Source organism: Aplidium turbinatum, chromosome 3, assembly GCF_918807975.1.
Source record: "Aplidium turbinatum chromosome 3, kaAplTurb1.1, whole genome shotgun sequence".
Taxonomy (NCBI): domain Eukaryota; kingdom Metazoa; phylum Chordata; class Ascidiacea; order Aplousobranchia; family Polyclinidae; genus Aplidium; species Aplidium turbinatum.
In genome coordinates, this window is record NC_137474.1 from 45,336,741 (window position 1) to 45,356,378 (window position 19,638).

General features: G+C 38.3%; 1 protein-coding gene across 1 annotated transcript; it reads right to left on the reverse strand.

Annotated features, from left to right (window-relative positions):
* Nucleotides 1–15,909: 15,909 nt before the first annotated feature.
* LOC145767054 (uncharacterized) lies at nucleotides 15,910–19,376 on the reverse strand. The gene is made up of 4 exons (XM_082578792.1): nucleotides 18,966–19,376; nucleotides 18,482–18,591; nucleotides 16,987–17,093; nucleotides 15,910–16,508 (listed from the first exon to the last, which is right to left on the reverse strand). Exons 1-4 carry the CDS (start codon nucleotides 19,262–19,264, stop codon nucleotides 16,308–16,310), a joined length of 717 nt encoding a protein of 238 aa, XP_082434918.1. The 5' UTR covers nucleotides 19,265–19,376; the 3' UTR covers nucleotides 15,910–16,307.
* Nucleotides 19,377–19,638: the final 262 nt, after the last annotated feature.

Sequence of the window (19,638 nt, forward strand, 5' to 3'; positions counted from 1 at the left end):
AAGAAGCTTCAAAATCAAGCGGCGCTGGTTCGACTCTCGGGGGAACTCTAAAGACTGCTCTTCATTCAGCGGCACCTAGTGTATAGAATAATTCCCCGACAACAATCATAAACTTCACTCTGTCAATCTCGGTAACCGGCCCTGCTTCAACAGCCTCTACAAGTAGGCTATGCGAAACTACCAGGAATAACCTATCAAGGCTTTGTCAGTCCGAGGATAAAGATTCAAAACCAACCAACAGGAAGAACCAGACTTTTTTGCTACATATTTGAATCTCCACCCTAAAGACATGGTATTTGCCACATTTTCAAGGACGATAAGTCGCCGTGGTTTCAGACCATTGTTGACAAGTGATAAAAACGTCACGCGCTTATTAGCACGAAAAGTGGTAAAATACAAAATTATAAGCAAGCATAACTTTGGAATATTTTCAATTGTTCCTAAAATAGGCAAGCAACAGACAGATTTATACAATTGAAAGTAGGCAATCTGCAAAGAACGGCAAAAAACTAGCAACATTTTTATTGGTGGCCAATTTTAATCAAATAGGCTACAATCGAATTGATCCTCAGACGCACTTTGTTCGATGGCTATGGCAATACAGAGCGATCTACAGTAGGGTAGAAGGGGGTGAATTGGCCATATTTTCAATATATCGTGGTTAAAAATCTACACCTGCAAATTATTTAGCTGAAATTTAAAAAAAATAAATAAAAAATACATTTGTTTTTCAAACTATATGGTACTATGACCAACAGCAACATGATTTGGAATTAAACTCGTTGGATAAAGTTCTACAAACAAATCAGCCACCAAAATACTTTTGGGAGTGAATTGGCCAACGTATTTTATCGACTTGACAAAGTACAAACTGTTTTGCCTAATTTAACAAAAATTTGCAATGTGTTACCTTAAATTATTTAAATGTCATACAAACTCTAAAAGCGATAAAATGTCGCAATGGAAACCAAACAAGTAACAAACAAAATATAACACAGCAAAACGATCTACGGGAGCATCGCCAGCCTCTCCAACCTTAATCGTCTTCGCAATTGTAACAACAATCGATGCCAAAACAAATCTCACATGCCCAAAGCTGACAGTGTGGACACTTGAGCCAGTCTTCTTTTATAGAACTTGCTGCATAATAATCATCTCCACACACGCAGCACAAACAGCTCTTTTTCTTTTGTGGTTTTATTTTTTCAAAACTGTTCATGTTTTCACCAACGCACGTCGATGGCAATGGAAATGGCATTGCTGTTGGTTGTGTTGTACGATGGAAACTTAACTTAACTTTGAAGGTTTTGTCCTTTGTTTGAAGTTTCTTGAGTCCTGACGCAATGTGTGGTTTTGTGTGTGTAAGGTTAGCTAAACCCACGATGGATTATGATGATGACCGAATAAGATGGTGTGGGTGGTTGATCGAAGAAGATGAGTCATCCTTTTTAAAACTTGTTGAAGGTGAGGTTTGATCAATGGACACAAAAGATTCGGATTTAGAAAACTCTTCGTCGTGCACAATTTGCTTGTTGAGAGGATAAAGCCCACAATGAGCAAAAGAATTGACAATGAGGCCACGTTTTTGCTTCATCTCTTCCCAAACTCGAATGAACAACTCAAAGAAATCGCGTCTTGTCAGCGAAGAACTAGAACTGATGCGAAGAAACTCAGAAACTGAATTCGACCAGACAGATTTTAAAGACTTAGGGAACGTTCAAATATTACGTAACGCCTTCGAAGGGGAGGGGGGGTTTATGCAAAGCGTTACGTTAGCGTCACATCGGGGGGGAGGGGGTTCAAGCAAAACGTTACGTAACGCTTTCGAGTACGGAATGGTAGTTTTTTGTGCTGAATTCGTAGTAAAAAAGCGTTACATGGGGGAGGGGGGGATTGAAAAAAGCGTTACGTTGGCGTTACATGGGGGAGGGGGGGTCAAAAATTCGGGAAAAAAGCGTTACGTAATATTTGAACGTTCTCTTATTGAAATGGGTGTCTAAAGGTTGCAGGCGGTGTGAACTATGTGGTGGCAAGCAAACTAGTTCTATATTGTGAGAAATGGCGTACGTTATGGCCTCAATTGTCAAATGAGAAGTGTGACCATCCAAAACCAGAATGCACTTCTTTCCATAAATTTTTGTTCGGTATTTTTGAAAGTGGTGTAAAAATTCCAAGAATACTTGCGAATCGATGTAGCCGCTTTTAGTTGACACCACTGTGATATCTTGCTTTGACAACCCTTCCACTATCTCATCAGAAGGTTTCTTTCCTTTCAGTATTACAAAAGGCGGCAAACATTCTCCAGAAGCACTGATTGCAGGTATAATTGTTGTAAGCGTCCCTCTTTCTCCAACTTGAATAGACTGGACTACACGAGCTCTTTTAGTAGCAATAACTCTTCTGGCATTGTTCGGAACTGTCGATAATCCAGTCTCATCTATGTTATATATGAGCTGGGGAAAATCAATGAGATGATTTCCTTCGTAGATGTGTTTAAGCTGGTCAAAAAATGATGCAACCCGTTGCCTGTTGAAAGCGTTTGCACGAGAAATGCTTAAACCTTCCGGTGTCCTTATGCTAAGAGTGGGATGTCGTCGTTTAAAAGAAAACCACCAATCTCTGGAACACTTTTTTTTGCTTATCCAGTTGAGAGGGAGCTTTGCATTCAGTTCGTTTTTGCGATTTAATTTTACAGCATATTCGTAGGCAAGTTGAAGAAGACCATCAACTGTTAAGGAAAATCCACGGTTTTCTAGATATTGCAGCCTGCTTACAATTTGCTGTTCTTGATGTGAAGTGAACACGGTAGACCCACCTGGACATGAAACATTTGGCCTACGCATTCTATTTACTAATGTTTTTCTAGGAATTCCAAATACTCTTGCTGCTGAACTTGGCGTTTGATCGCCTGCCTTGATTGCTGATGTTGCACCCTCAAGACTTTTCTTATCATATTGCTGATATTTATGCTTGGTTCTGTACGTTCTTGGCATGTCTAAACATAGATATGTTATAGAATTGCTTATACTTAAGCTATAAAACTTTTGTTGAACTAATTATTATCTTCTTGCTTTCATGTTATCGCTCACTGGCAGCCTAAGCACTTATGGCTGCGTAGGGGGTGAATTAGCCATTTTTTTAAAAACGACAAAAAAGCAACATTTTTTTACAGCCACATAAATACCGAATACTACAAACAATATCAAAACTTTTATATCGATTTGTGAGCGTACGTCCAAATTGTTAGCAAGATTTCAATTTTTATTTTTGTTGGCCAATTCACCCCCAATACTTCTTTGGTGCCAAATACCAAGTTTTTATAAACGGTGAATAAAGTACGACTGTCTTACTTTATTTTCTGTTAGAAACCAGTCTTGCTGTAAATTGTAGGAAGGCAATCCAAATTTCAATAAAACTTACTTCTAAACAATCCTCTTCTTGGACAAAGTCACTCAAATTGTAACTTTTTTACCTTAACTTTCTGAAGACGTTCTAATCCCTGACAAAACACATTTATGACATGTGGTGACGTAGTAATGTTGGCAACATAGTAGGGGAGAGTGGGGTTGGTTGAATCATTTAAAGGTTTTATTCCGCTTGTGGGCGCCACAGACTACAGATCATGGTGAAAATTGGTCTGCTGATACTTGGACATACACTCTACTAGATGAAAATGGTTTCATATAGATACTATAGTTCAGGCCCTTAGGGGCAAAAATGAGCATCTTTAGGCTAAACGTGTTACACGTTGTTTTTTTGCATTTTTTTGTAGCTGATGAATCTAACTTCAATTTTAGTGGGTGCCGCAACTTTTTGGGTCACGTGATCACCCCCAAATCGGAGATTCCCCCCAAGTCAATTTTGAGCTCTTTTCACGGCATTTTTATGCAATTAGATACGTTATTTTTTTACATTTGGACTGACTGCCACTACAAAATACACGAGATAAAAATCGCACAAAATTATGTTATTAATGACGTCATTGTGACGTCATGTATTAATTTTTGCTTGTTTTTTTCTTATTGTAGTCGCTTGTTTGTTGTTGGTGTTACTTTTTTGGTTACAATAAGTTACCAATGGTTTTTCAACTGATTTGATTAGTATTGAGTGTCAGTACTAACATATTCAAAATCTTAAGGAATCCAACTTCCGGAAAGTGGTTATTTTCAAGATAGCTTCCAAGATGGCCGCTAAACCATTGAACAAAACAGTAAATTGACCATAACTCGGCCATCATATGACCAAAACATGTAGTTTTGGTGTCTGTATCTAGGTTTTTATACCCTGTGAAGTCAATGAAACCATTCTCAGAATTGTTAATTCATCTGATAGCCTATAAATTCAACATGGCAATCCAAGATGGCCGCTAAACCATTAAAATAACATAGTAAATTAACCATAACTAGGTCATCAAATGACCAAAACATGTAGTTTTGGTGTCTATATCTAGGTTTTTATACCCTGTGAAGTCAATGAGACTATTCTCAGAATTGTTGAATTATCTGATAGCCTATAAATTCAATATGGCCATCCAAGATGGCCGCCAAACCATTAAAATAATAGTAAATTGACCATAACTAGGTCATCATATGACAAAAACATGTAATTTTGGTGTCTATATCTAGGTTTTTATACCCTGTAAAGTCAATGAAACCATTCTCAGAATTGTTAATTCATCTGATAGCCTATAAATTCAATATGGCAATCCAAGATGGCCGCTAAACCATTAAAATAACATAGTAAATTGAACATAACTAGGTCATCATATGACCAAAACATGTAGTTTTGATGTCTATATCTAGGTTTATATACCCTGTGAAGTCAATGAGACTATTGTCAGAATTGTTGAATTATCTGATAGCCTATAAATTCAATATGGCAAACCAAGATGGCTGCCAAACCATTAAAATGACAGTAAATTGACCATAACTAGGTTATCATATGACCAAAACGTGTAGTTTTGGTGTCTATATCTAGGTTTTTATACCTTGTGAAGTCAATGAGACCATTCTCAGAATTGTTAAATTATCTGATAGCCTATAAATTCAATATGGCAATCCAAGATGGCTGCCAAAACAATTAAAAATGTACAATAACAATGTATTGTTTATTAATAAACCCGGTAAATTTCTATATGTATTTGGGTTAACTGAGCAGGCATAAAGAGCTCATACGATGTGGTCATGTAGACTCTTGACATAATCAGCGTAAAGAAAGCAAATGGATCAAGTATTACTAATGCTCATCGCTGTGACTCTCGATGTCATCGTCTGTAATTATGTGATTGCTGTATGGACACATGAACCAGTTTGGCATGGTCCACATCCAGCATGGTATGGTAGCACATATCTCCGGCAACTACAGTGAGGTGAACACGATTCGCAATTGCAGTGATCACTTTCAGTAGGTTGTCCGGGGCAGCTTTCATGTCCGTCATGATTGGAACCATCTGATTATTGTCTACTTTCCATCCCCAGTCTAGAGCATCCATACCATCGTCAGTAGCCTACCCATCCTGACCATAATCTGGTAGTAAACTCTGAGGCAGTGGAATTTGGTAAAGGATGATGTAGGTGGCAAGCGTTCAGGGTGAACAAAGGATTTGGCTGTTTTAATTTTCTTGACCAATGTATTGTATCGCTGTGTTTCTAGGTTACTGTCATCGTTGCCAAACATAACGGTCATAGCTTTGTTTCCAAGATCCTTAATGATGTGGTTTGTCTGATTTGGGAGAATAAAGCAATTTGCACATTCTTTGATTATTGGTTGACTTTTCACTAGTTTCTTGAAAGCGTCTTCTTCCCGATACCAAATATCCTTGACGTTGAATCACAACCGGTGAATGAAGAGGAGCTGTAAGCATAATTATGTCTGGTCCGATGATTGCTTTAAGTTTGTTGATGTCGTGTATTTTGATTGCGTAAGCCTTTTCGGAGCGGAAGTAGAGGTCTTTAATGTCTGGGTCAGTGTCAGCATAGCGTAGTATCAATATTAAAAGGTCTGTGTCTTCACCAATTAAAGCCGTACTATGTCGATGAGGACTGTCCATCTGCCGTCTTGACGATGTCAACATCTGCATCACCTGGAGCGTTCATCACATTGCAGCTTCTATTCCTCAGTTGAGCAGAAATTAATCCTTCCTTGTTGGAAGCTCGAGGCAAGAACTGCTCCTTCTTTCCAATGAACTCGGTGTCTACAGTAAAGTGAACAACCGGGTGGACGTTCATGCCGCGTCTTTGATGGGTATTGTCTTTGATAGACGGACCACCATATCCATCAAAGACCACCGTTGCTAAGCGATAATGACGAATGGTAAAATCTGCATACGACTGTGCAATAGACCCATAACTGTCTCCAGTTTCCATGGCACTCGATGCAACAAGAACCCTCCATCAAGGACGTAGTGATCGGTTTTCGAGGCAGATTCTTTCACTACTTCATAACCGGCTGACATCACACTGCTGGCATCATGGCATGTTCTGTGATGGCAGTAGCTATCTGAGGCCTATCTTCTGCAAGAAACAGGGTCTGGATGTTACGTGGCTGTCACAAGTAATACTCGTTTTCCTCTCAACTGGTCTGAGTTTTTGGGAAATGACAGCAACAAAACTGCGTTATATCAACTGGTTCAACAAGCTGTGATAACTTCAGTCGATCCAAACTTGTTTACGATTGTTGTAACATCATTAGATACAGCTCTTAACAATCAAACATTGGACATGTCTGATGTTTCTCCATGTGATCACGAAGAGGCAGACACCCGTATGTTTCTCCATGTGAAACATGGAAAATCCGATGCCATAGTCAAAACAATAGATACTGATGTGGTAATTATTGCAATTTCGTGTTTTGACAAGTTAGAAATCTGTAAACTATGGGTTGAATTTGGAGTTGGAGAAAAAACTCGCTTCATTCCAATCCATGATATTGTTTCATCTTCACCTCAATCTCAGATGATTTGCGCTTCTTTACCTTTGTTTTATGCTATCACAATCTGTGATACTGTTTCGTCTTCGAAAAAAAAGGCTTGGGATTGTTGGATGCTTAATCTTACCGCAATGTGTGGCTTATTTAACTCTCTGAATTTCTCTAGCTCACCTAGTTCTATAAATGGCATACAAAAGTATGTCATAGCTCTTTATGGCAATGGTCCTACTATCACGGATGTAGACGAATGCCGTTATATGATGTTTACCAATGGTTGCACTATTGAAAAGCTGCCACCAACGTCAGCTGCTTTGATGCAACATACACGCAGAGGCAGAGCGATACATCAAGCTGAAATACGGAAATCAAGCCTCGTAAATGTTCAGCAACTACCTTCTCCTTTAGCTTGGGGTTGGAAACATAATGATGCAAATCAGCTTGTTCCGTTTTGTCAGTCTACTTGTGGCTCTCGATGTCCCTGTAAGAAAAAATCCATAAAATGCACAAGTCTTTGTTCATGCGAGTACGAAACATGCAATTCGACCACAAAATATCCAATCCTCTCTGATGTTTCATCTTCAATCCACATTGACGTTTCATCTCCAATCCACAATCATCATTCAAGAAATGCTTTTGACTTTCTAAACTCTATCTTGTAACTTGAAAAAACTTGTCGTACACGAATTTTTTTAATATCAAATTACGTATGGTAGGAATTTAACATCGAAAACCGCTAGTTTTTTCATCTTGAATTAGCAGTGTTAAGACTCTGACATTGCATCATCTGGGGTCGTGTATTAATTGGATTTGTAGATCATAATTAGGGCTACATAATTATTTTAAATTTTAAAGTGGCATGACCAAAAGGGAAATTCACCCCTGGTAGCTGCTCTTCTGGTTATTCCCTTGATGACGTCGTTATTGCGTCATACTGTACTGGAATTATTGTTATTGCTTGCAATTGTAAAATTTTAAGCATTTGCAAAACTAATAATGAGAGTATTTGATCGCTTTTTTCGGAATAAACTTACCTTTGGTTCCTGAATTTGAAGTTGTCCAGTTTTAATAATGTAATGATGACGTCATAAAAGACGCAATCATGACGAAACTACTTTTAGGAATTGTGAAATGGTTTTAGTAACCGGTACTCCAACTAAAACCAACAGCAAACGACCAAAATAGGTTAAAAAAGCAAAAAAATATATTTGATGACGTCACAATGACGTCATCAATTAAATTATTTTGTGTTTATTTTGTCTCACTTATTAGTATGTGCTTTTTAAGTTAAAATATACAAAAATCGAATATGTAATTGCACAAAAATGACGTAAAAAGAGCTGAAACGTGATTTCTGGGGAAATCCCCGATTTTGGGGTGATCACGTGACCCAAAAAGTTGCGGCACCCACTAAAATCAAAGTTGGGTTGATCAACTGCAAAAATATGCAAAAAAACAACGTGTAACACGTTTAGCCTAAAGATTCCCCTAAGGACCTGAACTACTATACAAAGCAGTTGCAATTGATGCAAATTTCAAAAAAGGTACTATTTTTTGAGACAACGGGGTTGGTTGAATCACATGGTGGGGTTAGTTAAATCATTCATAAAATCATTTTAAAGAATTCCTTGTTGTGCTGTATAACATAACACATTATTTGGAATAACTGCAAACTAACTTAATGACAAAACATTTATAGCATTTCACAAAAACAAGCAAAACAGTGCACATAAACAGCCCATCTGTACAAAGCTCATGAGCACATTACGATACATTTCACCCAAGCTTCTCTGTCAACACTGTTATTGTAATTTTCTCCACATTGGTTGCATAGCCATGCTCTTCCATCTGCAGTAGCTGCTGAACCTCTTTTTCCTTTTTTTTTGTGATTGAATCTTGCTCTTCTTTTGAGGCTTCTTAGCAGTCCTATGCTCAATTGCTTTTTTTTCTGGCATGTTTGTCAGTAGGCCTATCGCACACTTAAGGCGTTTTCTTCCTCCATTTCTTTTACCGGTTTTGATAGGAGCCTTGGGGAACTCACGCACCATTTCAGGGCTGAATGGCATTGAATTAACTCCGGAACTTTTCAATGCGAGTCTTTTTCTGCATGAACGAGAGGTTGAAGGTGTATTGACCGGTTCCTCATCGCTTGTGGCGGCCAACAGACCTTGCACCTCAGAAATTGAGCTTTTGTTCGAGGCTGGTGGCTCATCAGCAACGCCAATGCTCTGTGACATCACAGACGTTTGAACATGATCACATTGGTTAGTGGTTTCATTTGGCAGATTATTTCACTCATCTCTGATTAATGATTTCATCAGGTGAAAATATAACGGGGTTGGTTGAATCACGTGATTCAACCAACCCCACCAAGATATCACAGAAAATAAGAGTAAAAACTATTTTACACTGAGTTTGAACTTGGCCGTCATTACTGATTTCTTAACACTTAGCTAACTGGCTACAAAAGTAACTTCCACCTTCTCATCTGCACACTATCTAACTAACGCTAAACGAAAAATACAAACAACACTGAAATGTTACAAACAGCTATAAAATACAGGGGTACTCAAAAATGCCAACTAAGCACCAACTTCGAAACTCGTGCGTTGCAGCATGCTGAAATGATGGCCATGCCTTGCGAAAAAAGTCATCTGACTCGGTTCAATGATTTTAGTCTCAGCGCAGTCGGCCGTGATTCAACCAACCCCACTCTCCCCTAGTCCTTGAATATGTGAAAATTCAAACCGTTGCTGAAATCAATCTGGATGAAACCTTTACTAGAACTTATGACATAAAAATGGCCAAATCACCCCCTGGCCAATTCACCCCCTTTTACCCTAGTCTTATAAACCACTAAAAGCTGTTTTTTTTGCAGGTTACTCGGTTAATCCGGATCTTCGCCTAATCCGGATGAAACTGGAAGTGCAAATGAGTCAGGCTTGATAGAACCGTCATCGGTTAATCCGGATGGAATCGCCGGTCAAATCGAATCCGGATTAACCGAGTTGTAGGCTACTGTAGGGGAGACTCGGGTAAGTTGGCCCAGCAAAATGAAAAATTGAATTTGTGAGCTAATAACAAAACATATGTTAAAGCGAATGCTATTGAAGAGTAGAAAATTCATCACTCTAGAAGTGGACATATTCTTGCATCAAACAAACATTCTTAGGTATATAATTTTTCAAGTTTTCCGAAAAAAATAAAATGGACCATCTTGCCTTCCTGTACGGGTAATTTGGCCCACCATGAAAGGTAAGTTGGCCACGAGGGCAACATGTCCATTTACGGTATATTAAACAGTGGAAAAGTTTTCTTTCTCCCCAATTTTATTTTCTTTCTAATTATTTCTTGGATTTACAGAGGCATACATACCGTACATAATTTATTCTATGTATGCTTTCATGTATGGTTTATAATATAATTTACTATTAGGCTATAATGCTGTATTTTACCTCAGTAAACTTTTTTTTACATCAGTACCGTATCCTACACCAAATAAGCTTTCGAAAATAACAAAGGTTGTATCAAACATCATGTAGTTGGAACGGCATGCCTTTATTCCTAACGATCTGGTCACCTTAACGATACTGATAGGTAGGACCTTGTTTACAATAGGCTACAAACCCCCTTTTTGCATGGGTACCAATATCGAAACATTTTTTAATGTATCTCCGAAACGAGGTATACGTTTTAGACCGTTGCTTGAGAAGTGGTTGATACACATTTCCGCGATTGGTTTTCTTGATTACTTTCTATTTTCTGTTATCACCATATGGGTTAGGAATAAGGTGTCGCAATTTGTGGCATAAAAACGATGTTAGAAAGTACATTATTATTATTGATCGTTTAAAGCCGATGTAGGCTAAAGCCGCGATTTACTTACTTTGGATACTTGATGATAGGCTACTTCAATCTTGCAAAAATAAGTCATCGTATTAATTAGTCAATTATTATCATTCTATATAATCCCTCATGAAGGCAAGTTGGCCATGGTGGCCAACATACCCACCCACGAAATGGGCCAACTTCCCTGAATGGCAACCATATTGTAAAACTAAAATTTATGTCAAACAATCGAGCTTCTGACAACGGTTTCACCGTCAAAGTTAGCCTTGATAACCACACTAGCGCTGCACTCACTAAATAACAATCTTTCTTATACAGTAAGAAAAAACTTACTCGACATATAAAAAATTCTAAAATCCAAAAATTTTAAAAATCATAATTTTTCATACAAAAATCGTGCTCACATGTTTATTCTGCTTGCTAGAGCCTCCCAACCTGGTGATAAGGTAGTTTTAACAGCACTTTCTCAGTATGCGTACGATACGTAACAATAACTATTGTAGTTAAAAAATTATTTAGAGTGGGCCAACTTGCCTATTGGGCCAACTTACCTGAGTCTCCCCTATGTAATTTTGCTACGTCTTCACTGGTAATGAGAGCTCATGAACTTAAATTCTCCTTCAAAGACGCCTGTTCCCTTTTCTGGCTCAGCTGCTGTCTCACATGCAGACCGACCTCTAAGTGTTTTATAGAATCAGTAGTATTGAGATGGGGTTATTTAGGACGTAATTGTAGGCTCAGGTACCGTACCAAGAAACCACCACATCTTTATAGCGCTATTTTCGACACCGCTCAAGAGGCTGTGTCTTTGGCAGGACACTTAAAAACATGCCTGAAGGTGGACACGAAGATTGGCTTCCATGACTTCCACTTAATCTAAATCTTCCACCACCAGGTCTAAGCCTGGATACCGTAAAACGGGGGGAATAGGAATAAATTTTAGACTTAGAATATTTTGCATATTTCCTTATAGCCTATCTGTTTATATATTTTTGCAGGCTCGCATGTTATTTTGGTTAGGCATTATATAGAGTGTAGAATAGCATAAGTGTTTGATCTGTACTTCGACAGACTTACTGCTGAGCAGAGATTTTTTCTTGAAACTTTTTGGAGTGTTTTTTGCAACCGTGAAAAACTTCTATTCCCTGACGACGTTGAGCAGAGGTGGAGAACTTTCATATTGCCAAAGACCTCGGCCATAGTAAGTAGTTTACGCTTCATGGTAATTTTCAATTAAAATCCTAACAAAATTTTGTGCTCATGGATTTCATTTTTTTCAGACAAATTTTCGGAATTTTTGGGGAGAATAGGAACACGCCAAAAGAACATGCCACGAACATATAAATCGGATCCTCGAGGAAAAACATACAAGAAACATACTCCAGAAGCAATCAATCAAGCTCCGGCAGATCACCGTTGTGGAATGTCCTTTCGCTCATGCTCAAAAAAATATGGGATTCCGATTGCAGTCCTTTGCAGAAGAGCCAACAATCCCAAAATGAAGACTCAAGGGGGGCAAACTGCCTTAGATCAAGAGTTGGAGACATATATGGCACAAAGAGTAGCTACGTGTGCTACATGGGGCTTTCCTTTGGACAACTTCGACATCAGATTCATGGTAAAAGGATATCTAGACAGACGTGGTGTTTCTATTCCACGTTTCAAAAACAATTTGCCAAGCAAAGATTGGGCCGATTCATTTGTTAAAAGAAATCGTGAGATTGTGTCTTATCGGATTTGTCAAAATATAAAGCCTTCAAGAGCATCGTTGTCGCCTGCCATTGTCAAGACATATTTTTCTAATCTTGCAGTGTCGATTGCTGGCATTCCACCAGCCAACATCGTGAATTACGATGAGACCAACTTAAGCAATGACCCAGGGAGAAAAAAGGTCATCACTAAGCGAGGCATCAAATATCCAGAAAGAATCATGGATCATAGCAAATCATCAATATCGATAATGTACGCTGGCTGTGCAGACGGCACTTTGCTTCCGCCATACGTTTGCTACAAAGCAGTTCATTTGTATGAATCGTGGACAGTTGGAGGGCCATCCGGTACTCGATATAATCGCTCTAGTTCAGGATGGTTCGAAATGCAAACCTTTGAGGACTGGTTTGTGAGCATTGCGCTTCCGTATCTGAAAAATCTGGAAGGGAAAAAAATAATGATCGGAGACAACTTAAGTTCAGTTGTTTCTACGTTGCGTTTGCATTCTTGCCACCAAATTCCACCCACATCCTCCAACCTCTTGATGTTTCCTTTTTTCGGCCTCTTAAACGTTCCTGGAGGAAAATACTGGAGAAAGAAAAGCGCAACTGCAAAGGTTCGGCTGGCCTTTCTAAAGATTCATTCCCTTTAGATTCATTCCCTTCCCTCCTAAATAGGGGAAGGGAAGGTAATTTGATACGGAAGGTAATTTGATACACCCCCCCTACAGAAATGTACAAAAACTATTAGTCAAAAATATTGTCATTAGGTGGAAGATCTGTGAAAATAATGCCTACAAAAATTGCACCATGCAGCTAACTCGTGCTTTTATGGCATAAAATTGTAAAAGTGTGTTTTTTGAGTATTTTCGTAAAATTTTTAACTCATGATTATTTTCGTCTGGAAAATTAAAGAAAAGTTCCTGAAAGATAAAACCAAACTCATTTGACAGTTCATTGATAAGGCTTCAAGGGCATGTCACGTTTTTTCTGCAATGTGCATTCAAGCATACAAAAATCAGAATTTTATGACTTTTTTTGAAAAAGGTAAATTGATACATGTGGAGAAGGTAAATTGATACAGTATATTAAATTCTTTTTGTGACTGTAATAAACGTTGTCATTGATCTAGTTGATTTAAATAAGTTATTCTTTATTAACAAGACCTGCTACTTTGGGAAACGACTATTATATAGGCTTTCATAGGCCTACACGCTATCTGATGTCAAAAAATGAGAAAAGCGCAAAGCACCCCCCTTGAATAAGAACTCCAGCCAATGATCCTTCCCATGTCCATCCCGCTGCAGAAGCTTCGTTGCACACATAGGCCTCAACAGTCATCCTTGCACCCAAGCACGCCAACCACATAGGCGTAGCCAGGGGGGGGCGAACGGGGCCATGGCCCCCCCCCAAATTTTCAAAGTTTGGATTCCGAAGTTGAACCCTTTGTTGAAAATATAATATAATTTGTATAAATTTATATTGTTTTTCAAGACATCTGGCTATTAACACCCCCCAGGACTTGTTTTAGACACACAAAAAGACACCAATAAATTTTGCAAATCGTAAATCGCGCAAAGTTTACGCGATTTACGCTTCTTTTAACTAATCTGTGGAAGCAATTTCAGAATCGCTTACTCTGTAGGGTTTTTGTGTAGCTGAGTTTTTTGTGTTCTCTAATTTTAGCCGCAGTTTTTGCCCGTTTGTGTGTAGATAAGAGCTACCTTTAATAAGTTAATAGCTGTTTATCTGCTAATAAGTTTCATACAAATATTACCCTGAAAGTGTTTCCAGAAAGCGTTATAATCCATTATTTAAGTGTAATTTTGCAAAATTTTTCCGGGGGACCATGCCCCCGGACCCCCCTAGAATACGCGTGCCTTCGGCACGCTCTAACCTCCACCAGCTTTATTGCTTCCCTTGCTTAACCCACCAGGATGCGCCACTGCACATCAGGTGGTGATGTCTTAAATCAAACATTTTGTCGTTCTCTTCAATTCATCACATATTTGGCCCCCCCCAAAAATTTTTTCTGGCTACGCCACTGGCCAACCACATATTAAATTTTCATTTATTGCTTTGCTGTCAAAGGGGATTTCTGTATTAGTTTTACTGTATCAAATTACCTTCTGGGTGTATCAATTTACCTTCCGTGGAAGGTAAATTGATACATTTGAGTGACGTTTTTAAAATTTCAATTAAAAAAAAAGTAACAAAAACAGAAAAGTGAAAATGTTTTTAAAAAGTGTGTAAGGGATTAGACTTTCATTTCAGCTTAAAATCTATAGTTTATGTCACGTAATTTTCAGTTAACAGGCGAAAATGTTAAAAGTGTATCAAATTACCTTCCCTTCCCCTACGTTGCACAACGATGTGTATAACAAACAATGCTGCGTCAAATCTGAAGTCTGGTTTTGAAAAGTGTGGAATTTATCCTTTAAATGAAGACAGGGCTCTTTCCTCACTTCCACATCGCAGTACCGGTACCGAACCAAATGATGGAGATTCGTTTTTTGCAGTGGATGATACCTTAATTTCAGTATTGGAAGGAATGCGTTACAAAGCTAATGCGCAACACAAAGCTCAAAAACGGAAACGGCTAACTGTGGAACCCGGAAGAAGTGTAGGAACGGCCGATGTTCCTTCATGTTCTGATCAAGGTGTGTCACCGGCACAAACTTGTATTAACACCGAATCAACAGAAGTGGACGATTTTGAGGAGGATGATATTGTTGAGATAAATGCGGCAGGAGATTATGTAATTTTTAATTATGAAGGGGAGGTTTTTCCTGGCCAGATCATAGCTGTGGAAAGCGAAGGCTGCTTAATTAAATCTATGGTAAAAAGCGGCTTCCATTGGAAGTGGCCGAAAGACGAAGACATCCTCGTTTATCCTTTTTCAGATGTCAAAAGGAAAATTGCACCTCCACTGGTCAGGAAAAGGGGCATATTCGCTGTACCAGAACTCGATTCCGTTTGGGGATTTTGAACTCTGATATTGATTGATTGACTGCATGGACTTATTTCTTGAGTAACAATAAAACTTCGTTTAAATGCAATTATGTGTGCATTAGTTGCTCCACAACTCCCACATGCGGTTGTCATATTGTAGATTATAAGCCACAAGTCGAAGCATGTTTCTTTTAGCAACATCAGTTGGGTTTTATAGGAACAAATACTTAAAAAGCAAAAGCGTTCCTTTTCACCCCGAAGTGTGGGGTGAATAGGAACATCACTTATTTGTCTCTGCTTTCTAAACGTAGTTACTTTCCAACTAATCTGGTTGTTACACGTATACCTAGTGTTGATGTACACATTTTGGAACTATTGTGGTATTGGTTAAGTTGGTAATTTCAAAACAGCATTACAAAATACCTCCAAATTGTTCCTATCCACCCCATCTTACGGTACCACAAAAACAACGAAGTCGACTGCGGTTACAATAATAAACTCAACATTAACAACATGTCAAAGCACAAGCTCGGTCGCCAATGTAGGTCAAGCGTGACGTAAAACGCCAAGACATAATGACGTGGCCATGGGTGGTGGTCCAGGCAGAGAGAGATGTCCTAAACATCAACCGAAAGTACGAGATCGCCTAACGCACACAACATGGTGATACGATAGAAATGTAAACCATTGAAGCTGAGAATGAGATCGAATGTGTCGCTTAGGTCGGCCGTAAGACGACACAATGCTTCGAATGAAAGCAGATATTTCTACTCAAGTGATTTGATGTTTGGGCGACCACATCTACATTGTAGAATGTAGACTTTGTAGAGTCTACAACCAAGTGTTAGGAGGGAAGTCAGTTAGAGTCGAAATCTAAACAGAAGCTGTCGTAACAATTCCACCCACGCTGGAGGTCAGTTCCGTTAACGTGGGAACGACAATGGCGTTCAAACGAGTATGTGCCGCCTCATCCAACCAGCTGTCCAGTCCTTTTATTGACGCAACAATGGCGTCGATTACATTCGCATTGTTTGCAGTTTGCGATTCCATGCGTCTCTCAAATGACGGAGAAAACTGAAAAAGACATTTCATGAAGATAGTTACAATTTGTAAATGATTAGTTACAATTTTACAAATGTGCTCCATTGCATGAGCGAAATGGGAGGGAAGGAGTGACATCTAACTCGGGGGCAGTATTAGGGGGTTCCTAAATAAATCGTTCACAAATTTTCTGTTAAAGCTTTACAGCTTATGCTGTCATCACTCATCAGGGTAATTTTCCCAAACAGTTAGAAACCCGAGCTGGGCTGTTGTTGGTACCAGCTGAATGCACGAGGAAAAAACAACATTAGGAAAAACAACGTTCCAGAGTAAAAAAAAAAAATAACCAAAACCGACAAGCACTGAGAGATCAATGCCATGCATGTTGAGTACAGAAATAATACAAATCATACGAGGGTAAAACAAGTAGATGCCGTGGTTTAGGCCTACTTCACAGTGTTCTCAATACCACCAAAACATTGTTGAAAAGATTTTACAAAACGTAACTTACTTTCATTGGGTTCCCAGTTACAGGATTGACATTTTCTTTTTCCAATATTTGACCGAGTCGTTCATTCCTGGCAATGAGTTCCGATTTCTCCTCCGTTAGAGTGCCCACTGAGAAAAAAACTACAAATTCAAGCAAGAAGATAACGTTGTTAGAACAGCTTCTTCCGGCCAAAGCAGACAGCCCTTCAGATACAGTGCATGAGTAAAAGTTGGACGCCAAATCATTCTTCTTCTTTTTAGCATAACAAGGACTCTTTTTTTATAGATATGAGCTCAATGATTTATGCTTAGACTGAAAAACTGTTTTTTAGCTTAATCCTGGCAGTTTTGAGTGTTAATTTGGAGGCCATAACAACTGGATCAAGTTTGGTCAGGCGGTTACAAACTAAAAGGGTGACAGCTTGTGAATAAAAATAACGAATTGAATTTGATAAATACTTCATTAATACAATCAAACAGTCCTCTACACACTCAGTAGACAATAGGACATCAACCTGAATTCGTGTGTCTGTTAACCAGAGCAATAACTCACACTTTTGCACATGTCTATAAACGTCCACCAATAAATAAGATCGAACTACAACCACTTGATCTAGCTGTTTATTAAAACATGGTTAATCCAGGGTGGCCTAAACCACAACTTAACTTTTGTGAAACTTGATTTATTACGCCCTGGAACTAAAATGCATTTTCACATAACTTCTTTCTATGCTGTATGTGTTAGTTTCATGAAGTAGTAACCTTCCATTTCTTTCAACCATAAAACTCCCAGATGTGCTACTACCCTTCAGGTGTTTGTTTAGGATACTGAGCTACTAAGGTAAATAACATCAAAGTGATTGACCAAGCAAATGCAACATAATGACAGGAAGCGGTGGAAGATGACCAACACTGTCACTAGATTGTGATGAGTAGAGACTGAGTATGTGCAATTACCAGACCTCGTCCAGTCGTCCTACCCGGACTTCGGAAAACAGGAAGAAGAATACAATGTCAATATATAGTTGATAGACACATTTAGGAAGCAATATCACACACAATATTGCGAGAAGGCTTGAAGCTGCAATTCTTTTCTTATGACTTTTTTCAGGAGCTTCTGGTCAGAATAAAGTAAATCTAAATGTGGTGAGGTAGTTATAGATAGAAGGAATGAACTGCAGCTTCAAGCTATAAAAAACCTCACAATATTTGTTCTGCACCATAAATCAACTCTTTCAATATCGGTTGTCAGACAACTCAGCAATTACATTTTAGCTACTGTCAAGTCAGCAAATAAGATTTACGCGCTCACGTCAAACTTGCTTGGTCATCGCTTGCCAAACTGAATTTGCTGACTTGTGACATGCCATGTTATGGCTAGCTGCCTAGCTCAGTTTCATGATTTATCAACTTCCACCACTTGCTGGAATGTTGCTAGCTCAGTTGTCACTTGCTCAGTTTACAAATGCTGACTTGCAGGAGACTTTTAAATATCATACGTAAACGACTTCACTTACCCAGCTGCTTGCTGACATCAAATCTTCTTGTGAACTCTTCTAATTGAGACTGCATTTCCATTGCCTCATCTTCCAGCTGCATCACTTTGTTTCTTAAATTCTGTTCTGACCTGCCACGTCATAAACACAACAAAATATAAGGAATGCAGCAATTGCCAACGGCAATTATGATGAGTTGTGAGACATGTTGCATATGAGTTAGATCGTCGAATCAATAGCAACTACAGTTCAATGAATGATAAGCATCAAATATTTTAATATAAATAATAATCATCTTTTTCTAAATATTGAAACAGATAAATCTGGTTATTTTATTTAAAATTTTAAACTGTAAATCATTGCTAATGATTTGTTAAATGTATTATATATATATACGAACACTGGTAATTATATTGCACAATCAAGTGACACAAAAAAGCTTGATATAAATAAAATAAAATTTCAACAAAAACTTTACTGAAATTTATTGCTAAATAATTATTACCTTTTAATTTCAGATACCCCTCGTCTGTCTCCAACTTTTGCTGGCTTTGTCAAAAGTTGAGTAGTTTTTGGTGCATTCTTAGATGGCTTGGAAACAGGCAACGTTCTGCAATTGGGTTGGGATGTTACAAATGTTTTTGAAGGAGCTGATTTAATTTTATGAGGCTTTACATTTTCTTTTCCTTTCAGTGAACAAACTTTTTGAACATTTTCTTGCTTCGTTTGGCATGGGACTTTGTTCTTTCTGTTGCTAACCCGCAATAATTTTGTGGGTAAAGGAATTTTTGAAGGAGAAGGCATGTCACCTTTCCAAAGCCTTAAGTGGAAATCACAGTAGTGTGCTTTCTTTATTCTTGAAGCAGCTGTTCAGCCACATACAAAATAGAAATCATCATACATCAATTTATGCCTACCACTTTGTACAAGCAAGAACACAGTTGAAGTATTGTCAGTGAATAAAAAATATCAGTAACTTCTCAAGTACATGCTGCTCCACACAAAGTGAAATTTGCATGACTTTTGACTCTTTTTTATTTGTTCAAAGAAAATGTCTCAAGACATTATCAACTGCAGACAATAGCCAATGTTTCAATCTTAAGGATCTCCTCAGTGCAGTTAAATGAGTAGAAAGTTGCTTTGAATTGCTTCAAAGCTTTCGATGAGATAATGGTTTT